We start from the raw sequence: 21,337 nt of genomic DNA on the forward strand, positions 1-21,337 counted from the left end.
GCTGCTTTCCAGCATCACAGATGGCATTTTGCAGCATACCTTCAGAGAGAAGAGAGGTTTGCTTTCCAGTTTAAGCATAGGTGCTCATTAGTCCCACAAATCTAACTGCAAGAAGTCACAAGCACAAAAGCTGCCTATATATACACTCGAATACAACAACTGAAACACACTTCTGGTTTAATAAGTTTTAAGGAAGGAAGTTGCCCTCCAAGCTGTGCTAACTTTGTTCAGGTATAATTCAGAATTGCACAGATTTGAAAATTATAAGCCAATGTCCTTCCAACAATTCACTGCTTGTTAGAGACAGTTATTCAAAATGGCCATAAAAATTAAACAAACACTGGAAACATAACATGGACAAATTACTTTTTGACAAACACCTTACCACTGTGTTTATAACAGGAACAGCCACTGGATGCAACTGTACAACTGAGCAGGGAGCCTATCGAAAAAGGCTACAGATTTTAGCCTCAATCCCTCCCACCTATCCAAAACCAAAAAAAAAAAAAAAAACAACAACCCCACCACAAAAATACTCAACTGCTGAACTTACTGATTGTAACTGATTGTAACTCCACTAGTCACATAGGAAGGAGAAGCCCTCACAGAGGAAGTCTGTCCATAAAAGCTAATCCTGCAAAAAGGGAAATGTCACAACACTGTGGTCTGCTGTAAATAGAAACCACAACGGAAAGCTATTTGTATCAATTGTACACCATAAACAAGATAAAGGGAGCACATTAACTACTTTTAAAAATTATCACTTATCTTCATAACAGTCTGGTCAGTCCTGGTCACAGCTGTGCAAAGACCAATGGAAACTCAACTTCTTCAAGTAAGTCTCCCAAATTTTAGGTACCAAGCCACCCGTCCTGTGAGCCTGGAGACAGTGACGCCTCACTGTCCTCAAGGGCTGCTGCTGGGCCTCAACAAATCTCAGTTTTCCAAGAGGTGCCCCCTGCACCTGCAGTTATTCCCAGGTGTGGAAAAGGCCTCCCCCACATCACTTATCAGACATTTAATAGAACAAACTAACACTAAACCCACATGGGGTGGAGGGAGATGTGGACACCTTATCTCTGTACTTCATGTAACTCCTCACCTGAAGACCTATTTTCATGAACCTCAGAGGGGCTCCCTACCACTGAGGTCCTGACCTCTCCATACAACCAGGCTCAAATTAATTACTAGGTTTGAAAGTGACACAAGAAAACAGGTGACAGGACAAAACAATCATACCAATTTCCTCAGAATACCAAAAGATCTCAACCACAAAACACACACACACAGAGTAATCACTTACAATGATTACTAGTAACACTCATGGAGCAACACAAGAATTCACAGACACATGTCTCATACAGCCATGAGGTGTCTGCATTCTAAATGAACAAAGCATCACCATACCAGTAGAAGTTATTTCTCCACAGATTTCCATGCAGGATACCATACATAACAGCAGCAGCCAGGATAAAAACCAGAAGAATTCGTTTCATGACTGATAAACCTGAAATGTAAAAAAAACCAAGAAACTGAAACACATGATGAACTAATGCATGAATTTTCTCTAAAGCATCTGGAAACCTACAAAAGAGAAGTTATTGTCATTACAGACATTCTCTACCACCAGAAGTCTGACAGGTGATCCCTCCACTTTGGTTTCTCACATAAAGACCCGGTGCCAGGAGCTGCATGCTGCTTTGCACCTACCCTGTGTGTGTTCTCTGCATAGAAGCATGGATTCACTCTAGGTTCTATCTGAGGCCATGAGAGTAGAACTCTTCTGTCCACTGGCAGCCCAAAGAAACCAGCTGGCCTTTAGCAGTGCCTGTGCTTCTCCGGTTTCTTGTGCCACACACCATCAGTTTCCATAATTACGCAGTAAAACCAGCATTGGCACAGTGCAGGAGGCAGATAGGCTGATGCTGATGAAACAGAACACGGCATGAGCTGCCACAAATTTCTACTGCCTTTTTTAGGGTCACTGAGTGTTCTTAAAATCCAGTTTTGGCATTTAAAGCTGCACTGAAACTATCTGCTTATGCCTGCACAGTCTTCAGCTACTGACCCAAGCCAAACTTCACTGCTCAAGCAACAGAAAAATGTTATTTTCACACATTGCAAAGTGAGGAAGAAAAGTTAGGATCCCATGTGTTGAACTTATGGAGAAACATCAGAAAAAGAGTCCATTTTTCAAATAGAGTTTTTGCCTCATCACACACTCTAGCAAAAGAAAAAGAGAAATATCAGAAACACAGATCTGGCAAGACAGACTCAAGGAAAATCAAGTCGTGTATTGCTCACATCTTAAACAGTGAGCAGCCTTTTCAGTAGCTATGAATGAACTGTTGTTGCTTAATCTTGTGAAAGTCCAAAATAGCCATTCCGGCCACAAGTTACCATGGAAATTTACTTGACAGGTACAGCCTCCTACTATTCCACTTCTCCCCTAACAGCATCGTCATTACTTTACTTGAGTGTAACAAGCCACTACTTCCTTATTCTTCTCCACTCATATCTTGCACCAGAATTTAGCTGTAGAATTAGAGATGTGGTTTTATAACAGTACCTACCAGTAACAAAGCCATGCAATGAACCAGGCAGAATTTCTCAATCTTAAGTATATCGTACAGGCTATCCTGCTCTGTTCTGGAGCAAATACCTCACAGGCTGCAGCTGTTGCAATTCCAACCTTTCAACTGCCTTTGGAAAGTAGCACTGCCACTTTTCAGCTCCAATTCCCTTGACTCTACTTGAAGGATCGCTGCAAATTTGTCTTGACAGTCACTCTCAACTTCTAGAGCCATCTCTAAGTTTTTGCAGGAATTTAGTAAGAGTTTTTCCTTAAAACTCCAAATATAGAGGAAAACTCACCTACTGGGTTCACTCATGTGTCATTAACAGCAACTGGCTCATAATCTCAAGTGCCATGACAAGACACATACAGGACAAGTGAGGGACCAGGCCCAGCTGCATGGGTTTATGAAAGGCAGGTCTGGCTTGACCAACTTCATCTCCTTGTATGACAGGGTACCCTGCACAGAGGATGAGGGAAAGGCTGTGTATGCTGGGTACCAAATCGTTCGTAAAGCCTTAGACAGCATTTCCCACAGCATTCTCCTGGACAAACTGGCTGCTCGTGGTTTGAATTGCTATGCCCTCCACTGGGGAAAAAGCTGGCTGGTTAAGCCCAAACACAGGTGGGGAAGTTACATCCAACTGGCAGCCAGTGGGGCTTCCCAGGACTCAGTCCTCTTTAATATTTTAAAGAAAATATATGGTCTGGACAAGGGGATTGATTGATTGTCACTTTGCAGGTAACACCAAGCTGAGTGGGAGTGTTCATCTGCTGGAGTGCAGGAAGGCTCTGCAGAATGATCTGGACAGGCTGGATCAATGTGCCAAGGCCAATTGGAGGAGGTTCAACATGGCCAAGTTGAACTCCTCTGTCTGGGTCACAACAACCTCAAGCAGCACTACAGGCTAGGGGAAGAGTGGCTGGAAGGCTGTCTGACAGAAAAGAACCTGGGAGTGCTGGTCAGCATTGGCTGAACATGAGCCAGTGTGTGCCCACACAGCCAAGAAGGCCAGTGACATCCTGGCCTGGATGAGCAAGTGTGGCCAGTGAGATGAGGGAAGATATCACTTCCTCCTCTGTTCTCAGGACTGGTAAGGCCCCACCCTGAACCCTCTGTTCAGTTTTGGGCCCCTGACTGCAAGACAGAAACTGAGGTGCTGAAGCAAGTCCAGAGAAGGACAAAGCGGGTGAAGTGTCTAGAGAAGCAGCAGCTCAGTGGGGACCCTGTCACTCTCTACATCACCTGAAATGGATTTGTAGCAAGGTGGGGTTAGTCTCTTCTCCCAGGCAGCAAGTGACAGGACAAGCAGAAACAGCCTCAAGTTGCAGCAGCAGACATTTAAATTAGGTATGAGGGGGGGAAAAAATTCTGAAGGGCTTGTCAAGCACTGAACAAGTCTGCCTAGGGAAGTGGTTGAGTCCCCATTTCTGAAGGTATTTAAAAAATGTCTAGGCATGACACTTGAGGACATGTTTGAGTGGTGGATCTGGCAGTACAGGGCTAATGGTTGCACTCCCTGATCTTTTCCAACCTATGTGATTCTATTATTTACTTGAAAAAGACTGCACTCTCTAGTAGCTCTTTTCCTTTCACTATTAGCATTTTTACCTCATTCTGCTTTGAAAAGGTTTGCCAAAACATCCCACTAAAGTGTTTAGCCTTACTTCCTAATTCAATCAATGAAAACTTCAGCTAAACAGAACACAACAAACTAGCTGTTTAGATAAAGTTGCTAAACTAGCAACTGATTAAATTGCTGATTTTCCAACTTCAGTGTAAGAAAGAACCTTGCTGAAGAGTCAGACCAAGCTACAAAACAGAAGACAAGGAAAAGCAGGCCATAAAATATCTACTAAAACCCAGAAATATTATTCGTAATGCTATTTTACACAGAGGGGAAAAAAAGTGTTCCACTTGCAAAGTATTTACAAAGATATTCATACAGCCTGGATTGAAAAAAACATTAAAACACGAGAATAGAAGTCAGCATCATTCTTCAAACAGGATCATAAGGGAGCTGTAACATCTTGCTGTGTTTTATGTAAGATACTCAGCCTGGCACAGATGTGAAAATGGGTCCACCCCAGCTCCAAACAACCAATCAATTAGAGTGTACCTAACACATCCCTTAGACACATCAAATGGTCTTTAATTATGTAAGTATCTTGTCACCATCCCATGCCCCAGTGCCTGGCTTCATTCTGTGTTTGAGAGAAAGTTCTGTAGCCAAGAAAGTCTTCACTAAGAAGACTGTTTTTCTTAATCTGGTTTAGTAAACAGATCCATTGCTTTGTTTATAGAAGAAATTATTCTGGGAGTATATTTAATGATGACAGCATCTTCAAGCTCTTCCTCCCTATTTTAAAACAGCTGAATGCTGCAGAAAGTTAATTAAAGGGACACAAACTCCTACAATGCAAATATTGCACTAGAAAATTTCCATAGTTGGAGACGCAAGAAAATAGGGAATTGAGAAGACACAGTTCAGATGGAAAACAGCAGTTCCCTTTCACTTTATTCATTTCAACACAAGAGCCAGCAGATTGATTTAAGCCCATCAACCCAAGTGACACAGGCCATGGCTCCCTCCCATAGGTCGGTGTCAATCAGAGTTAAACAAAATAAGGAAGACAAAGCTGGAACTCAACTTCAATTTCCTCCTCTTTCTTAAAACCCTGCAGGGATCTACACAATGAAAGAAACAAGGAACCCAGTATGACCATGCCTGGTGATCATGGTGTCAGCTGGTCAATTTTCTAAAAGCAACCAATGGGATATGGAAGTGCTGCAAATCATGCATGGGCATTTTTTTAACAGTAATCTAAGCTAACTTCTATGGGTCAACTTCTCACCCCCTACAGAGGACAGAGTTACAATTACAGAATTAGACAAGACTGACTCTGTTATGCTATTAAGACAACCTCAGAGATCAGCCTGCATCTCCCACTGACAGATTCCCCCAAGCTCCCATCAACCCACCAGAAAAACTCATTTGGGTATGTGATCTATTAACTATATAAGACCTAAGGCTAATATTTTCTTCCTTTGATGGAAGCACGGAACCCCCATTGTTGTCAGAGGCAAATCATTACTTACAATTAGTTTTTATTCTAGTACAGTGTGGTATCTGCTATGAGCCACTGTATCAGACCCTCTCTTTATCTTTTAACTTACTCTTGCAGTCAATGCAGTGATACCACGGAACGTACCCTGCAGGAATCTACAGCTGTTGGGCCAGGCAGTCAAATGACCACACTACCATCACCCTTCTTTCATAACGCTCATAAGCCTTCCTTTCTTCCGTAAAAATTACTAGTGTTATAGCACAATAAACGAAGCTTTTCCATCTGCCCTACTTATTTTGTAAAGTACCTCTGACTACTACTGAAGTTAAGGTAGTAAGTATTTAACTATAAAGTGGATACTACTAAATTAAATACTAGGCAGCTTAAAACAATCTTAGCTCCATAAACTGTCCCAGGACAATGTCAGTTCTTTGCTGGTGCCATTAAGTGTCAGCCTGAAAATTTCAGCTCATTGGGACCTCAGATGCCTAGCCCTTGTAGCTGTGGGGGTGGGAGTAAGCTTGAAAATATGCTTTGAGCAGACCTTGAAATTTAAAGGGACAGCACAAAAAGCACATAAAAACCTAATAAAGGTTTAGAAAGAAACATCAGAATTTTTAAGATGTAGTCAGTATTTTGTGGGTTTGAGCTTGTGACCTGCAGCACTGCTTCCTTTTGGTCAGGATGTAGCACATGCCTGGTGAAACAGCCATGCAGCAAAAAAATAATCGAGGAAGGAGCTCTCACATCATTATCTTTCTCAAGCTGTAAAACACGAGCACATTAGGGCACAGAAGTATTTCTTCTGCCAAATCTAAGCACCATTCATCTTTTCACACTATTCCCTTTTCCAGTTCTTGCTCCAAGTATATGCCTAATTGCATCATTCATTAATTTTCCCCCCTCTTCAGGAAGGGAATGCTGCAGAGAGACTACACAACAGCACTGCCACACAGTCTAAAAGGTACTGAAGTGGCTGAGTCAGTCTAGTGCTTTTCCTCACACCCATGCACCAGAAATTCTCATAATTTCTAAAGCTTTTTCATTTTAGTTTAAGAAACAAAAAGTCCTCAGAAATATTGTTTAAGCAAGATGTATTGGGTTATCCTAGAAAAGTGGCTCAGAATTAAAACTAGTTTTCTAACTCTCCAACAATGCAGACTTGGCTTTGAAGTTATACATTTAGCAGTATCAGAACTGGAAAAGGTTCTTGTTAACTTGTCGTGCCCCACACCAAACTGTTAAGGATATAGTTAGTAATTCATGGAGATAAAGTTGTATTTTTTTTATATATACATACATATATATACACATATATATAAACCAAACCAACTGTATATAGGGGAAGGGAGAGGGAAGAATTTTTATCCTCAGAATGGCGAAACCGCGGCAGGTGGACAGAGAGGCACCGCAACATTTACGTGCGAAGGAAACCTTGGCTGCACAGGAGATGGGCATTCACAAAAGCATGTGCCCAGTGCCGCCCAAGAGATGATGGCCCGGACAAGATACCTATCTGAGAAGACCAGAGCCATCAACACCTGCCATCTGAATGCCAGATTCCAGGAATCGGGGAAACGCATTAATCAACTCCCGGATGAAGGCTTTGTGCAGCCTGGACTGAAGAAAGGACCCAACTTGAATACGAAGAACTCTAAAGAGAAACAAAGGGACTCTGCCGCGGGCAAATTAAAGAGTATAAGAACCGCTGCCTCGGAGCAGCCGGTGTGGACAAGTGGGATTTGGTGCGATAGAGACCATATCTACGCTCACCCAGCTTACCTCCCGGGAGTGTTATGCTGTCCGTTTGATTGTTGGCTGTCAGGACTGTATTACGGTCGCGAAATAAATTCTTTTTTTATTGGAAAGGGGCATATTTAATTTTTACTTATAGTAAAACCAAAGCAGTTATTCCTCTTCCTGAAAACCTGTACAAACCATGACGTTAAAAATACCTAAGGTTTAACTGTGTCAAAATATAACTAAGGGCTGCCAGCATCACACCACATCACATCACACATACAAGTAACTGCTGCCAAAGTTATTCTCTGCACTGGAAGGTAAAACACTTTCTGCCCTAATCCCTTCCAGCAGCATGGGGATAAGCAATAGAGGAACAATTTGCTGTCTATGACAACTGACACCTTCTTTCTCTCCAAGAAAACACCAAACTACCCATTTTACTTCCACAGCATGCAGGTATCAAAAGAGACAGTCTTTCTCCAAACACAACTTCTCTCTGTTAAGGAAAGTTTCCAATGTTTTCCCTATCATTTCCTCTCTGTCCGAATATTGCAGCAAGCCTGACAACAAACAGCAAGATAACCCTTTCTCCAAGTACCCAACAGCAAGCAATAATGTTCAGTAGATATGACATCACAGCAGTAGAGATGTTTAACAGATTTAGTCAATCTTTGTTCTTTATTAGCTTACACAGCCAGAAATGTAGCCTCTGTCGACATTAATTTACTGTGTAGACACAAACTAGAGCTGTGCCCATCTTTGACCTTGTGCAGCATTTCAGGACAGGCAATACGTTGGTTTTGCAATGCAATACATTGGTTTTAGGGCCTAAGTGCTTATCTCCCTCCCCTTCATCATCCTGCTAATGGTGAAACATATTCTGTACCACAAGAGACAGACATTTATTACTCTGTGGACAACAGAGGATTCTTTTATTCTGTTTTTGTCTTTCAATAACGGACACTGGTATTGTGTCCTTCAGAGCATAACTGCCAGCTGGGCCAAGCAAAATGAAAAAGCAACTTAGTATTTTTCACCAATGATTGCTATTTCAGTTTGCTTTTGTCCAGAGTCTACAAGATCTCTGCATCACTTTCCCTCTGGTGTGGGTGTGCAGATGTATTTATAATCTCAGAAACTCTTCCCACACAAGCATACTCTTTGGCTAAAGGATATTGATAAAGATTTCAAGTCCAGTTAAATCTATTGTACCTTCACCCCCTGCTAATACTAATTCACCTAGACAGCATATCTGGTGGAGAGGTAGGTTACCTGCCTTCCCAAAGGCTGCAGGAACAAGCACAGTTCATCTCCGTGTTTTGGGCAGAACAGATGACAGCACCTACAGCTCTCCCAATCTTATCTCAAGCTCCACACATTCTCACCTCATCAGATCAAACAAGATCAGAAAAACACAAGTTTGTAGCCCTCAAATACGACATGTCATCAATACAGAGGGGTTTGGCAAAAGCTACAAAAGACCCAATCGTCCTGACTTACAGTCTCATCACCATGTTCAGACTCCCTTGTTCTTACTGCATGAGATAACCACTGAACAGATGACACCTTATCTGCTTTTTCCCTCTTCCTCCCTCCTCCTGCCTGAGGAACCAGGAGCTCTTACACATATCCCACAGTGGGAACAGAATCAGAAAGAAATTAGGAGACTGCATGCACTCATCAGACTGTTTCTTGGAGAGCAAAAAGGCATGTGTACAAGCCTAGGTCAAGTTACAAGCTTTTTAAAGCTTACTAAAACAGGTCCCTATTTGGCTGCAAAAGAAAATGCTGCGATCCTGTTCTCTGAGGCATCACAATCAATTATGTGCACTGTTTGACAGAGATATCACTTTTGGGCCTACTGATGCAAAATTTCACATGACTTCTAACTGACATGAAATACCAGTTCCACAGAAGCACAAAGCATCAGCCAGTGCATCCTGCCAGAAAATCCTGGTGAGTAAACTACAAGGGAGCAAAGGCATTGTGTTCCACAGAAATGGCCCCTGAACCGGAACAGTATTCAGGCTGAGCTCTTTAGCCCTGCTGAGAGGCAGAATATGTCACCTCCAGCTTGGGGCTATCACAGGGTTCCTATGCCACCCTTGAGATCTGAGCTAGTATTTCAGCTGATTATCAACAGTGCAATGTGGATCCCTGGCACCAGCTCAAGGTGACAGCATGCTTCATGGCATGGTGTACACACACAACTAAAACTGCAAGCACAAAAAAGAGATAAGTAAACTGATATTTTTCATCTGGTAAATGATATTTTTTAATTATTTTTCCCTTCAAGATAAAAACCAGTATTCTTTAATGTTCCAAGATGGCTTAGGATTTATTCCAGTAATGGATACACAGTTAAACACTGCTAACTCAAGCTTAAAAGTCAGCCCTGGATAGATACAAATCCGAGTTATGGCTTTGAGGGGAAAGAGAATAATAACTACAGGATTCTCATCTAACTGGTACTTTGTCAGTATCACAGATTTCCAGAAACCTTGCTTATAATTACAATCAAAAGTAAGATCAAGTCCACAGCCTCATCTTCTTGCCTATTTTTGTGCCTTAAGATGAGGGAGGACAAGAAATAGAAAATCTATATAAAGGCACACATAAGTTTGGAAGAGATGTTTCCATATGCTTTCCCTGTCCTGACCCTCTACAGCCCTCCCATCAGCACACTTCACTTCTTTTCCCTCCTTCTTCCTCCCGTGGACTCAGAATACAGATGAGCAATTTCTGTCACAGCAGCAGCCACAGAGTTGCCATGCAGTGCATAAACAATTATTTGGGGATTGGTCAGAAGCTAACCTGTGCACACGAAATCAGACACAAGTATGAGCTGAGCACAAACAGCTCTGCTTCCTCAACTACCAAAGTTTTAAGCAAACATAAAAAAATCCAGCTTCAACTGTATCTAAAAAAAATATTAAACACACACACACACACAAAGTCCATCAACCTTAGCTGACCGATTTTTTTCCTTGCCCTCTTGCGTTCTTCCAGATTAACCTCTAAAGCTTTAGCCAGCCTAAGCCAGGCTGCTAATTATATTTTACACATCATAGGTGTCTGTATAACAAACAACAAAGAAACAGAGTACTATAAATCCATACAGGTCTTCTGCAAGCTGTGGTGACAACACTGCTCCTTCTCAGTCTGTTTCCCCTTTTCCTTCCAGCTCTTTTTCCAGAGGGGACTGAAATATAAACAAGTCTGAAACATGTTCTGCGAGTCAGAGCTCATGTCCTTTTTTTCTCATATTTTGACTTACACAACTGAAAGGTTTCAGTCAACTTCAGCTGCTCTTCCTACAAGGAATAGAGCATCATGATTTATTTTGCTTCTTCACCTCCTTTTAAAAAAGCCAAGGCCACAGAAATACTACACAATGCCTGGGGGGAAAAAAATCATTAATAGAAAGATATAGTGCAGTACTAAATCAGTTATTCATTCACACCACTGCTTTGTCCACAAGTGCCTTCCGAGTGAGAGGATTGAGGTCAAACCAGCAATCCTTCTCAGGTTTCCCAGAGTGAAAAAAATTGAAAAAATTAAGAGAAGTGGCTGGAAAAAGGCAAATTAGTCAGGCTTCAAAACAGTTCAGTTACAAACCTTATCCGGCTCATCATTTTTTCCTCCAGGAACTATGATCAATCTAAACAAATAAAGGTCCAACCAGAAAAGGTGATCTGTATTTATTTTATGCGCACATTCACTACAGCATTAAGTTCACCTTAAAACAAGCCACACTTTGTCTTCTAACAATGCCTAGGATATCCAAAGCATCCTGGCTGATATGCAGCTAGAGATTTAACCTCAGATCTCACTAAAATGGCTGGAATTATAAAACTAAATCTACCAGTCAGTTAGGGGGAAACAAAGAACAAATCTCAACGAGATTAAAATAAATCCCCCTCAAAAAATCCAAGGAAACAAAATACACAAGAAACCACAACATCAAAGCCCACTCACAAGCAAAAGGAGGGATCACCAAATCCCACTAACAAATTAGGGCTCTCAAGGGTACGGAAAAAACATGGTGAGGTTTTTTGCTGCCTTTTTTTCCCCAATGGATAACAGAGGGCTAATTTAGTAGCTCCACTAGCAACACCTAAAGAATTAAATGCTCCCCATCTTCACTGACAATAAATCCCAAGTAGATCAGATTATTTTCTCACTTCACTGTAACAGCATCAATTCTGACCCATACTGGTGTCAGAATCTGTCCCTAAATAGAAACAGGTGCTTTCTGTATGACTAGTTTCCACAGTAACATTTGTAAACCCTAGTTGTGATAAATTTCAAATGCACTAGGACTGCCATCATCAGATGGCACAGCTTTTTACTGTAATTTTTATTGCCTACATTTCACCACATTTTAAAAAGGAACAGGTTATATTAAGCAGGTTTGTACGAATTAAGAAGCTCAAAAAATAGGTATGAACATGCACCTGGCCAGCATACAAAACTGAACATTTAAATTTTCATTTAAATAACATGCCAAAAATGTCTGCAGTCAGAACCCCAAACACATTTCCTCATTTTTGTTGTGTTGCTCCCTGTCTTGCCTCCAATGCCAAAGAAAAATTTTAAAAAACCCCTATCACCACCATCCCAAAAAAAGACCCAAACCAACCACCACAAAAAAAATCCCTTAAATCCCCAGCTGTTTGTGATGCAATTTGCCCCACTAGCAAATCCTGCAAGTCAATCTGCTGCAAGGTATCTGTGCAGAAGGGAGCTCTAGGATTCTCAGGAATGCAGCAAAACAAGTAAGTGGAAAGTGTAAAGCTAAATTAATTCAGGAAGGGAGGAAAATGGAGATAAGTGGTACCACTTACCCCACACTACTGCAAAATCCTGGAAGCTTCTCACAGCAGGGATCCTGCCAGCTCAGGAGGAATCTGCTGTACACTAGCAGTTTGAGCAGCTTCTCTGATAATGTTAAAGCCTTAAATTTCCCAGTGTTCTCAATGAATGCACTGACTTTGCCTTTGGATGAAAATCAGAACACAAAACTTCAGTGCTAACTACCACCAGAAAACTAACCCAAAACTGACAGTGCCACACTGGAAAAACTTGAATATTGTAAACATTAAGACTATTTTCACAAGCTTTCTTCATACACAGTTTTGTTTTCTTAGCATCGAAACTCAAATACATTATGTACAATAACAACAAAACGAACCATAAGAAAAGCTGTAATGAGCCGCTTCAGAATCATGAGAATGCTCTGTGGACATAAAACGTTTTAGAACTTACAAGAAAATGTCATACAGTTTGCATCAGAGCCTGTATCTGATCCCCTAAAGGCTTTCAGGGCTTTGTTTTGTTTCTTAAATGTGACAGGAAAACTACCACACAGAATATCCAAAGAGTGCATATGCTGAGGACTGAGAGCTACAAGATACACAGCATTGTACAAAAATGTAGGCCTCTACAATATTTAACACTACGTAAAGTCCTGGCATCTTCTCTGAATGGGAAAGGTTACCAGTGAGTCTACATGCATAAAAACGTTTTAAAAAAAAAAAAAAAGAAGAAAGAAAGATTGTTTATAAGGTAGTGAGCTTCCCAAGTGGAACACAGATGAAGGTGTATCTGAGTTCAGCATTTAGAGTATCATTCATTGCATTTCATTAAACAAAACCAAAATCAAATTCATAACAAAAAACAAACGAGCAGGGTAAACCGTATAAGCCCAGAACTCGAATTTTTCACAGGGCAACTGTTTGTGCTGTAACAGAATTCAGTTCCTTGCAGAAAAGTTTGCACATGTTCATTTATGTACTTCTGTGTATTCAGGTCAATAAAGTGATACTACAGCAATCTGTACTGCAGCACAAACTTTTAGTGAGTATCCATCTTATACTGCAGCTCAATAGCCCTGAATTATGCACTTCAGTTTTCTTACCTATGCAAGAGGAAAGCTAATTGTATCTGATTGTAATCTTCAACTGCCATCTGTCTGGGAGGAAAACTGCCTACATTAGTCACTACAACATGCTAAGCTTATATGCTTTTCTCAGTGCTGCACAGAGACACCCATTTAAAAGACTTTCAGACCTCTATCCTCACTGAAGGTTAAACATAACCCCCTTCCTCTCCAGCACTAACTGCTTCCTTTTTCCTTTTTTTAATTAATTGAAAAGGACAGTCATGCCTAAAACTTAGGGGAAGCAAAGGTGCCTGCCACCCCACCCATGCATCCTCCCTTTCGGTCTCACAGCCCTCCTGCTGGGGGCTGCTAAAATTCCTAGAAGCACAGATGAGAGCAAGGAGGTACAAGGGCAGCCAGGCAGGAAACTGAGGGTAGGCTGAAGACACACAGTCTCAGCTACAGCAGTGGCTTCACACAGTATCTTCTCCTGCACATCACAGCTCCCTCTGACAGTTTGTTTTGCTCCTTCACAATCCAAGTCTGGATTGTTGTAGGTGAAACAGAGCGTCTGGTTTTGCTGTTCAATTCTGTTTCACCAGTCCTTAAATGCTACAGCAAAACAAAGGGGAGTTTCTTCCGGACCACAGTATCTTTAAACAGATTAACTATTCTCCCCTACCTGATCTTCTCTGGGCACTGGATATGCTCAGGGCTACATGAGAACATCTCCTCTGATGACAAGAGAGTAAGACAAGGCTCACCCCCCTGTGAGATCACAGCAGGGCAATAACTTTTGTGGCACAGATCTGCTCTCCCATAACCAAACTGCCCCATGCTGCACCAGTGATAAAACACAAAGTCTAATATTTCCTTCAGCATAAAACCTGAAGTCCTCTAGAGCAAAATACACTGCACCTGCTGTGCTGCCTACCGACATCTTTTCTTGCTACCCTTACAGTGCCAAACACAGCTCAGCCTCCAGCACCACCATGTTCTTTCAGATTGCTATCCATGCCACAGACGACGCAGAACTCCATTAGAGCATGAAATGTTATACAGTAAAAGGCTTTTTGTTCTATTCTATCACATGTGTTCTCAGCATGAAATGAGATTTATGCAACCATACTCTGTTTGTGGGCATGCATGCCCTTTTCTTCTACCTTTCAAAAGTTCCCTAAAGAACTTTTGAACCACTTGGGCTGATTTCAGTCAAATGCGAGAGATCAGAAACTTATGTATTTGAGACCTCCTCAAGTTTTGTAAAAATAAACACCAGGCTGGGTAGAAAAAAAAACTACTATGTAATTTCATTTCTCATTAAATATCACATAGTACATACAACATAAAGACATCAAAAATATGGTTTCATTTTATCACACAACTATGTGGTAGAGGTATCACAAGAGCATCTAGCCACTGAGGAAACAAAAAAGTGCTCTAATATTGAAATGCCTTGCACAAATATGTAAGTGTCCAAATTTCCCAACAGAACTGTATGAAGTTCAACAACTTAAATACTCTTTTCAACCACTTAACAGGTAGTGTTAGCCAACTTCCATCACCCAGCTTCAAAAAGTCACTTCAACACTAACCAGTATTTATTATAAGTAATGTTCTCTGTGAAAACTGAAGAATGAGATATTCTATTTCACTTTACATTTCTTTCCGCAAAGCTCTGAACAACATTTTCTATTTAGGTTAGAAATCTTTAATGTAAAATCTACCTTAGCTGGAGGCTAAGCCATCTAAGAACCAATGTCCCAAGTCGAAAACAAATTATAGTGTACTGTTAGCACACAAGTATGAAAATAACTATTCCATTCAAATTGTTTCAATGAAAATGCATTAACAGTATTTCCTTAACACGTACTGCAAGAAAAGGCAGTCACTGTTAAGAAACTATACTAATGGTATGTACACTAACCAGCATTTTAATCACCTGGCTACCCAAAACCCAGTTTACACACCTGGCCTGTGCTCCACAGCACAAGGCGAGCAATGAAAGCACAAGAAACATTTTGCTACATCAGACCAGTGTCCATCTAGTCCAGTTCTGTTTCCAGCAGTGACAGAAGGAGATGATTACTTAGAGGCAGTATTTTATGGCCATTTTGCGTTTCATTCCTGTTGTGCACCCATATCCCCAACATCTCAATTTTCTGAGAATGGAAAATTAAAACTGCCATGGGTGTCATATTCACATTCTCTGAAAAAATCCCTTCACCCACGATTTTTCTCCTGGGAACCTGAGAAGCCTCAGAAGAAGGAAAACAATTCTTACCCCATTTGCTTCTCCTGTGTTCTCCTCATATGGAAAGTTTGGAGATTGTTTCATTGGTTTCTGGTGTGAGTTGTTTTGACTCAATGGCCAATCAGTGCCAAGCTGCATCAGGACTCTGGAGAGAGTCACGAGTTTTCATTATTATCTTTTTAGCATTTAGTAAGTATCTTTCTGAATTCTTTAGTATAGTTTAGTGTAGTATTCTTTAATATAATGTAATATCATGAAATAATAAATTAGCCTTCTGAGAACATGGAGTCAGATTCATCATTCCTTCCTTCCCTCATGGGGGCACCCCGCAAATACAATACCATAGGTGGCTGTAAAACTGGGAGGCCGTGAAGGGGGCTTATACAGCACTCCAGGTTCTAAGCTGAGACAAGTGTCACCCTGACACATTAAATATGACAAAGCCAGCCATACTTTTAACAGTTTCCTGCAAGGGAAAACAAAACAAAACAAAAAAAAAAAATCAAACCCAGGCTTTTCCCAGATGATTCCCAAAATGAGAAGGCAGTAACTTGTCTACACAAGGGGCACAAAAAAACTAGCTACCACATGCCAGCAAGCCTTGTGCACATTCAGCAACCTGGACAAATCCTAACTTGTTCCCATGCTTCACCAAGTGGATTTAATATTATGTCTCCATTTAATCTTGTGCAAATGTGTTCAAACAAACCTTACGCGTCTCTCACATCGACACCACCCTCTCCTGGTCTCAGTCCCACACCTCAACTTCAAACTACCCGAAGCACTGCAGAGATAGAAATTATGTTTCCAGGGTGCTCAGATGCAACACTGGTGGATGATACGAAGTTGGCGGGTTCCGGAACTTTCAAGAACCAGGAAATACCTATTTTAACTGGTAGATGATGAACAAGGTTTCATTCACCAACAGCTCCTTGCCAGCAAACATATTCCTGTCTCTTCACTGCAGTAAGAAAAACCCACAGGATCTTGCTTTGCATTGTGCTTGGATGCCCCTGTTCTGAAACCGGTCAATTCCCCCCATGCATTATCATCCTGTAGGAAAAAAACTGTCAGCACAACCCACCTTCAAAAACCACCTGCCCATGAGGGAGCTATGTTAACCTACATGTACATGAGAAAAAAAAAAAAAAAAAAGATTATGGCAGGAACACAATTTCAGTTTCTTTCTTACTCTGAGAAAGGGACTTCTCATCTCACATGTGATGTAATTTGTATTTTAAACACACACACATTCTGTATTGACTATTAAATGGCCATCACATTTCCTCTGCCCACCTCTGCTAAGGCCCTGGGTAAGCTCATGCCCCTCACACCATTCTCATTTCACTGCTGGCCTCAGGACTCCACAAACCAGGGAAAACAAGCAGTGTCTGGCTACCTCTGCAATGCAAATGTTAGTCTGCAGATCCAGTCCAACAAAGAACTTTTCTGAGCTCTGCAGTAGATCCCTATTTTAGTGTTTCTGACCTGCACTCACAACAAGGGCTAAAACTATTCTTTTAAAAGTGAGTAAAAGAATCTGTGGAAATCTAATACTGCTAGCCACACACCTTACAAATAAAGTTTCCTACTGGCTAGTGGCCCAAAAGAAAGCAATAGTGCAGCACAGGAAATGGAAACTTACATTGTAAATCAAGAGATATTAAGAGTTTCAGGGATTAAGAGAGACTATCGTTTCACTCCTGCCTGCTCTTAAAACCAGTTCCTAGATTACTCCATTCTGGCCCTCCTAACAGAATGGAAGATAAACTGAAGCCTTCCCTTCAAAGTCAGGGCAAGTGGAGGGTATTTCATTCTTTTTACTTTGCTCTTCCTGGCTCTCCATTTACACTAAGAATGTAAAAAAAAAAAAGCCCTGGCACACCATATTCCAGCTTTACTGCTGCTGTTATGGCTGGGAGCAGAGGCAACTGAACAGTTTCACACAAATTTAGGGTATTATCCAAGGACACTCACAATTTGCTTACTCTGTGACAGCGCTGTAAAGGGTCTTTCTCACACGATCCAAGGCTTCATTTTTGCCTTTGAGACCAAAGAACAACCAAGCCTGGAATACTGAAGAGCCAATCCACCTGAGCAAAATTAACTTTAAAAGGACATGGTATTTTCGAATGATAGGTACAGAACACAGCAAGAAGTACTGCTGCAGAGTATTTTACCACACCCTGTACCTGCACTTCTTCAACCCATTTTCCTAAAGGTAGAAACACTGCATGCAACCCATGCATTCCTTGCTTTTGCTTCACAGCCTACTCTAGCTAATACTGCCCCTCATTTTTCAACCTCACTGTACAAATACCACTACTGGTATCAGTGATTAATACACTAAACTGCAAAGTGACAGCTGTTGAAAAGTGACTTATAAAGAAAACAATAGCATGCACATCCTGTTTTCCTCTAGACTTCAGTGTAAATCAAATCAAGAAAAGTTGAGGTTTCAGGCTCTTCTGAAAGGAGGATAAAAGAAAAATTTAAGCTTTAGGAAATTCACACAGCAAATAATATGTTCAAGTAGCTTTATTTTCATTTCTCTTGAAGACTGTGAAAAACTACGCAAGCAAGCATATATAACATTGCAAAAGTAGAAGAAACTGTATTAAAGGGGAAGTTTAGGGGGTGGTTTACTCTGCTACACATCTTCTGGTGTTTTGAGAAAATTGATAGTACAAAACAGACACTCCGAAAAAGGAAAAATTCTGTACATTCAGTTACCCCATAAATTAGTTACTCAGTATTACTATACTATAGCTTATCTATAAAGCTAGATAAATTGATGAATAAATTATTCAAATGAATTACAAATTACATGTCATAAGCTTGAAAAACTAAACTCCTCCTCAAAACACAGGGCACACTTCAACTGATTTAGGTGAAACAGTGCAAACATCTGCAGGAAAAGTTCTCTGTAACAAAAGGTATTTCAAGAAGTCTTGAGCACATCCCTAAAATGCATTTAACTAGGGAGCCAAGGCAGAGTACCTCACATCATACATGAAGCAAAACCAACCTTTTATGCTCATAAGTAAAATAACCTTAAATGTTAATGCAAAAAGACAAACCCAGATCCTGTGCTACAGCTAGCAAGCCATACTGTGTACGAGCGAAAAAAAACCCACAAAACCAAGAGCCTTTCCTCAAAAGCCCTTTTAAGTCAATGGTGTAGACAACCTCATTGAGACTTATGGTGGTCTCACAAGTTTTATGTTCAAATGATCTATGTGACTGCATCCTCTTCCAGGCCAGTGTATCTAGAACAACACCCAGAAGCATATGAAACAACACCAAAAAGAAAACCACCAATCAGCCAAAACAGGTTTATGTTAACTTTTCCAAGCCTGTTTTGGGGAGACAAACCAAACTTTTACCAAGAGACACCAATCACAGCATGTTCAGAAACCAACAAAGAGAACAAGCCCAAGATAGCTTATTTGTGCTATTAGCGCTTCTATCACAACACCTTCTATCCAAAAATGAAGACCTAAGGAAGAATGCAATCACCAAAAATCTTCTAAAGCTGCCTCTGCTTGTAAGCTGTCAAAGTCTTGAGGAGGAGGTAAGGGAGAAGCAAAGGAGACCTGCCACCACTTCACCGGCTGTATTTTCCTCTTCAGTCAGGCAACTCCCCTGCATAATTGCTGAAACCATTATTTAACAGCACACACAGTATGTATCAACATAATGTCTTGTTCAACACCTTGTTCTAGCCAAAACCACTGTAACTCAAGTATCTCCCCACCTGCTGATAACTTAGAACTCAGGTACTGGTGATCTTTCTATCAGCTTTCAGGTCCTAGTCTCAATTGGACACTTTGCAGCTGTTCCCACGGACACATTCCCAACTAGCAACTGCTTCCAGAGAAGAGCTTTTCCTCCTACCTTTTAACAGGGAGGGATAAGGGCACTGGGAGACTCATGAGCCTCGGGGGATGAGTCATATATCCCACAAGCATGAGAAGTCTGCTAAAGCCACTATGACCTTCAGGGGACACCCGAGACTTAGACACCTTTAATTCTGCTGCCTTAATAACAGCCATAAGCCTAAAATGTAACTTAATGATACAGTCATCAGTTCAGCAAAGACAGATGAGCTAAAGGAGCAGGTACTGCATCAGATTGGGGAAAAAAGATAAGCAGATTTATTTAAGTGAAATAAAAACCAGAGGTACAGCTGTGAAAGGAGAGTTATTTTGCTTTCAGAAATATCAATTCTGAGACCTAGTCAGACAAGCATATTGCATGTTGATGGGTAGGAAACCCTGCTCCGTGCACATTTCCTTTTCCTTCAGACCTCTCTGGATTTAGTTTCTTCAGTTTAGGAGTGACCAGTCTAGTACCATGGCACTCTCCACAGAAATATTTTATATATACCTTTTCTTTGTAACATTTTCATATTTTTTATCTATAACATTTCCACACAGTTCAGCTAAATTACCACGTTAAAATAAGTAATCTTATCTCATCACGAAGTTCAATCTAAACAGTTCTGCAATCACACTATGAGAGAACAGCTCAGTAAAACACGGATGAAGAAAGAGACAAAAATTGAAGAAAACTAGACAAAGTTTCAGCTAGGTAACAACAGGCACAAATCTCAGACCAGCTGCTCATCTCCCTGGAAATTTTGAGAAAAGGCAGCAGGACTGACCTCACCACTTGCTCTAACTAAAACTGAAACACCACCCCCACTGACAATTAATAATACAAATCGTTAAAAAGTAATAAAAAAAAGCAGCGGACACGAAACTTCCAGAGTTTGCTTCTTTCCTCAAATGCAAATAATGGATTTGCATAACTTAAGGCAGAGTCTACCCACAGAGCCATTGCTCCTTCCCCGAGGCCTTCGGGATTTCAAAGAAGCAGCTCCCTTTCGGTACCCTCGCTAGAAGCAATCTTTCATCCGAACCTGCGTGACCGGCAGGCATGGCAAAGCGGTCATGGATTATCCGACCCAAGCAATTCAGCAGAAGCCACGAAATCTACCGTCTAATTTTACTTACGGGTCGCCGTCAGCTCCGCCGGGAGGATCCCCTTGGAGGGGCTGTTCTGCCCGCATGAGCCCACCGTCGCCCAGCCCTGGTCTGCCCACCTCGGAGCACCGAGCCCCGCCGCCCCTTTATCCCCCCATCCCCTTTCCTGCACTCACCTCCCGCCGGCGCGCTCGCCCGCCCGCCGCGAGTCACCGCGCGCGGGGGGCCCCAAAGCGGCTCCACCCGCCGCCCCGGCCTACCAGCGGAGCTGCTCCGGGAGGCCGGGGAAGGCGGGTGGCTCACACGCCCCGAGCCCACCAGGAGCAGCCGGGGAAAGTCGGGCGGCCCCTTCCCTCCGTCAGTGCCACCCCCCGGAGCAGCCTACCTGTGTGCGGAGGCGCACAGCTGCCCGCTGGACCCTCCCGCGCTCCCCGCTGCTCGAGGGAGGCGACACCCGGCCCCGCATGCGGACCCGAGCAGCGCCTCAGCCTGGCCTGTGCCCCGCTCCCCGGCGCCGGCGGCCCGCCTGCGGCATCAGGCGCATCCAAGAGCCGCCGGGAAAGCGGGGGGCGGCGGCAGCACTTCGGTTTCTGTTGGGCTCATCCCCACCGGGAACCGGCTCCCGGCTACACCGCCGTGTTAAGAGTTTTGCCGTAAAGTTCCCAGGAATCTCTGGGAAAGGTCTGGGACGTCTCATCTCACCAACTCTCAAAACCGATTAAAATTGTGTTCTCTTCAAAAGAGGCTTGTAGAGGCAGGCTCCATCCCTCTGGAAATACAGTTTAATTCCTTGAGTGCTTTCACCGAGGAACACGCTGATGTAC

At 42.1% G+C, this 21,337-nt stretch overlaps 1 protein-coding gene across 14 annotated transcripts in view; it reads right to left on the minus strand.

Moving 5' to 3' along the window:
* The window catches only part of ST3GAL6 (ST3 beta-galactoside alpha-2,3-sialyltransferase 6), a 48,013-nt gene that overhangs the window by 20,551 nt on the left and 6,125 nt on the right, over positions 1 to 21,337 (minus strand). For 3 of the 14 annotated variants that reach the window (XM_064410034.1, XM_064410033.1, XM_064410046.1), the window contains 2 exons: positions 1,408 to 1,507; positions 554 to 634 (listed from right to left, as the gene is read on the minus strand). In XM_064410034.1, coding sequence (XP_064266104.1) covers positions 554 to 634; positions 1,408 to 1,496 — 170 coding nt within the window. In that variant the 5' untranslated portion in view covers positions 1,497 to 1,507. Of the gene's footprint in view, positions 1 to 553; positions 635 to 1,407; positions 1,508 to 12,234; positions 12,346 to 13,953; positions 13,973 to 15,555; positions 15,574 to 20,543; positions 20,563 to 20,689; positions 20,709 to 20,898; positions 21,043 to 21,337 lie in introns of those variants that run through there. The other 11 variants (XM_064410041.1, XM_064410047.1, XM_064410035.1 and 8 more) reach the window with 10 other exon arrangements.

This window comes from Passer domesticus, chromosome 2 (genome assembly GCF_036417665.1).
Source record: "Passer domesticus isolate bPasDom1 chromosome 2, bPasDom1.hap1, whole genome shotgun sequence".
Classification (NCBI taxonomy): domain Eukaryota; kingdom Metazoa; phylum Chordata; class Aves; order Passeriformes; family Passeridae; genus Passer; species Passer domesticus.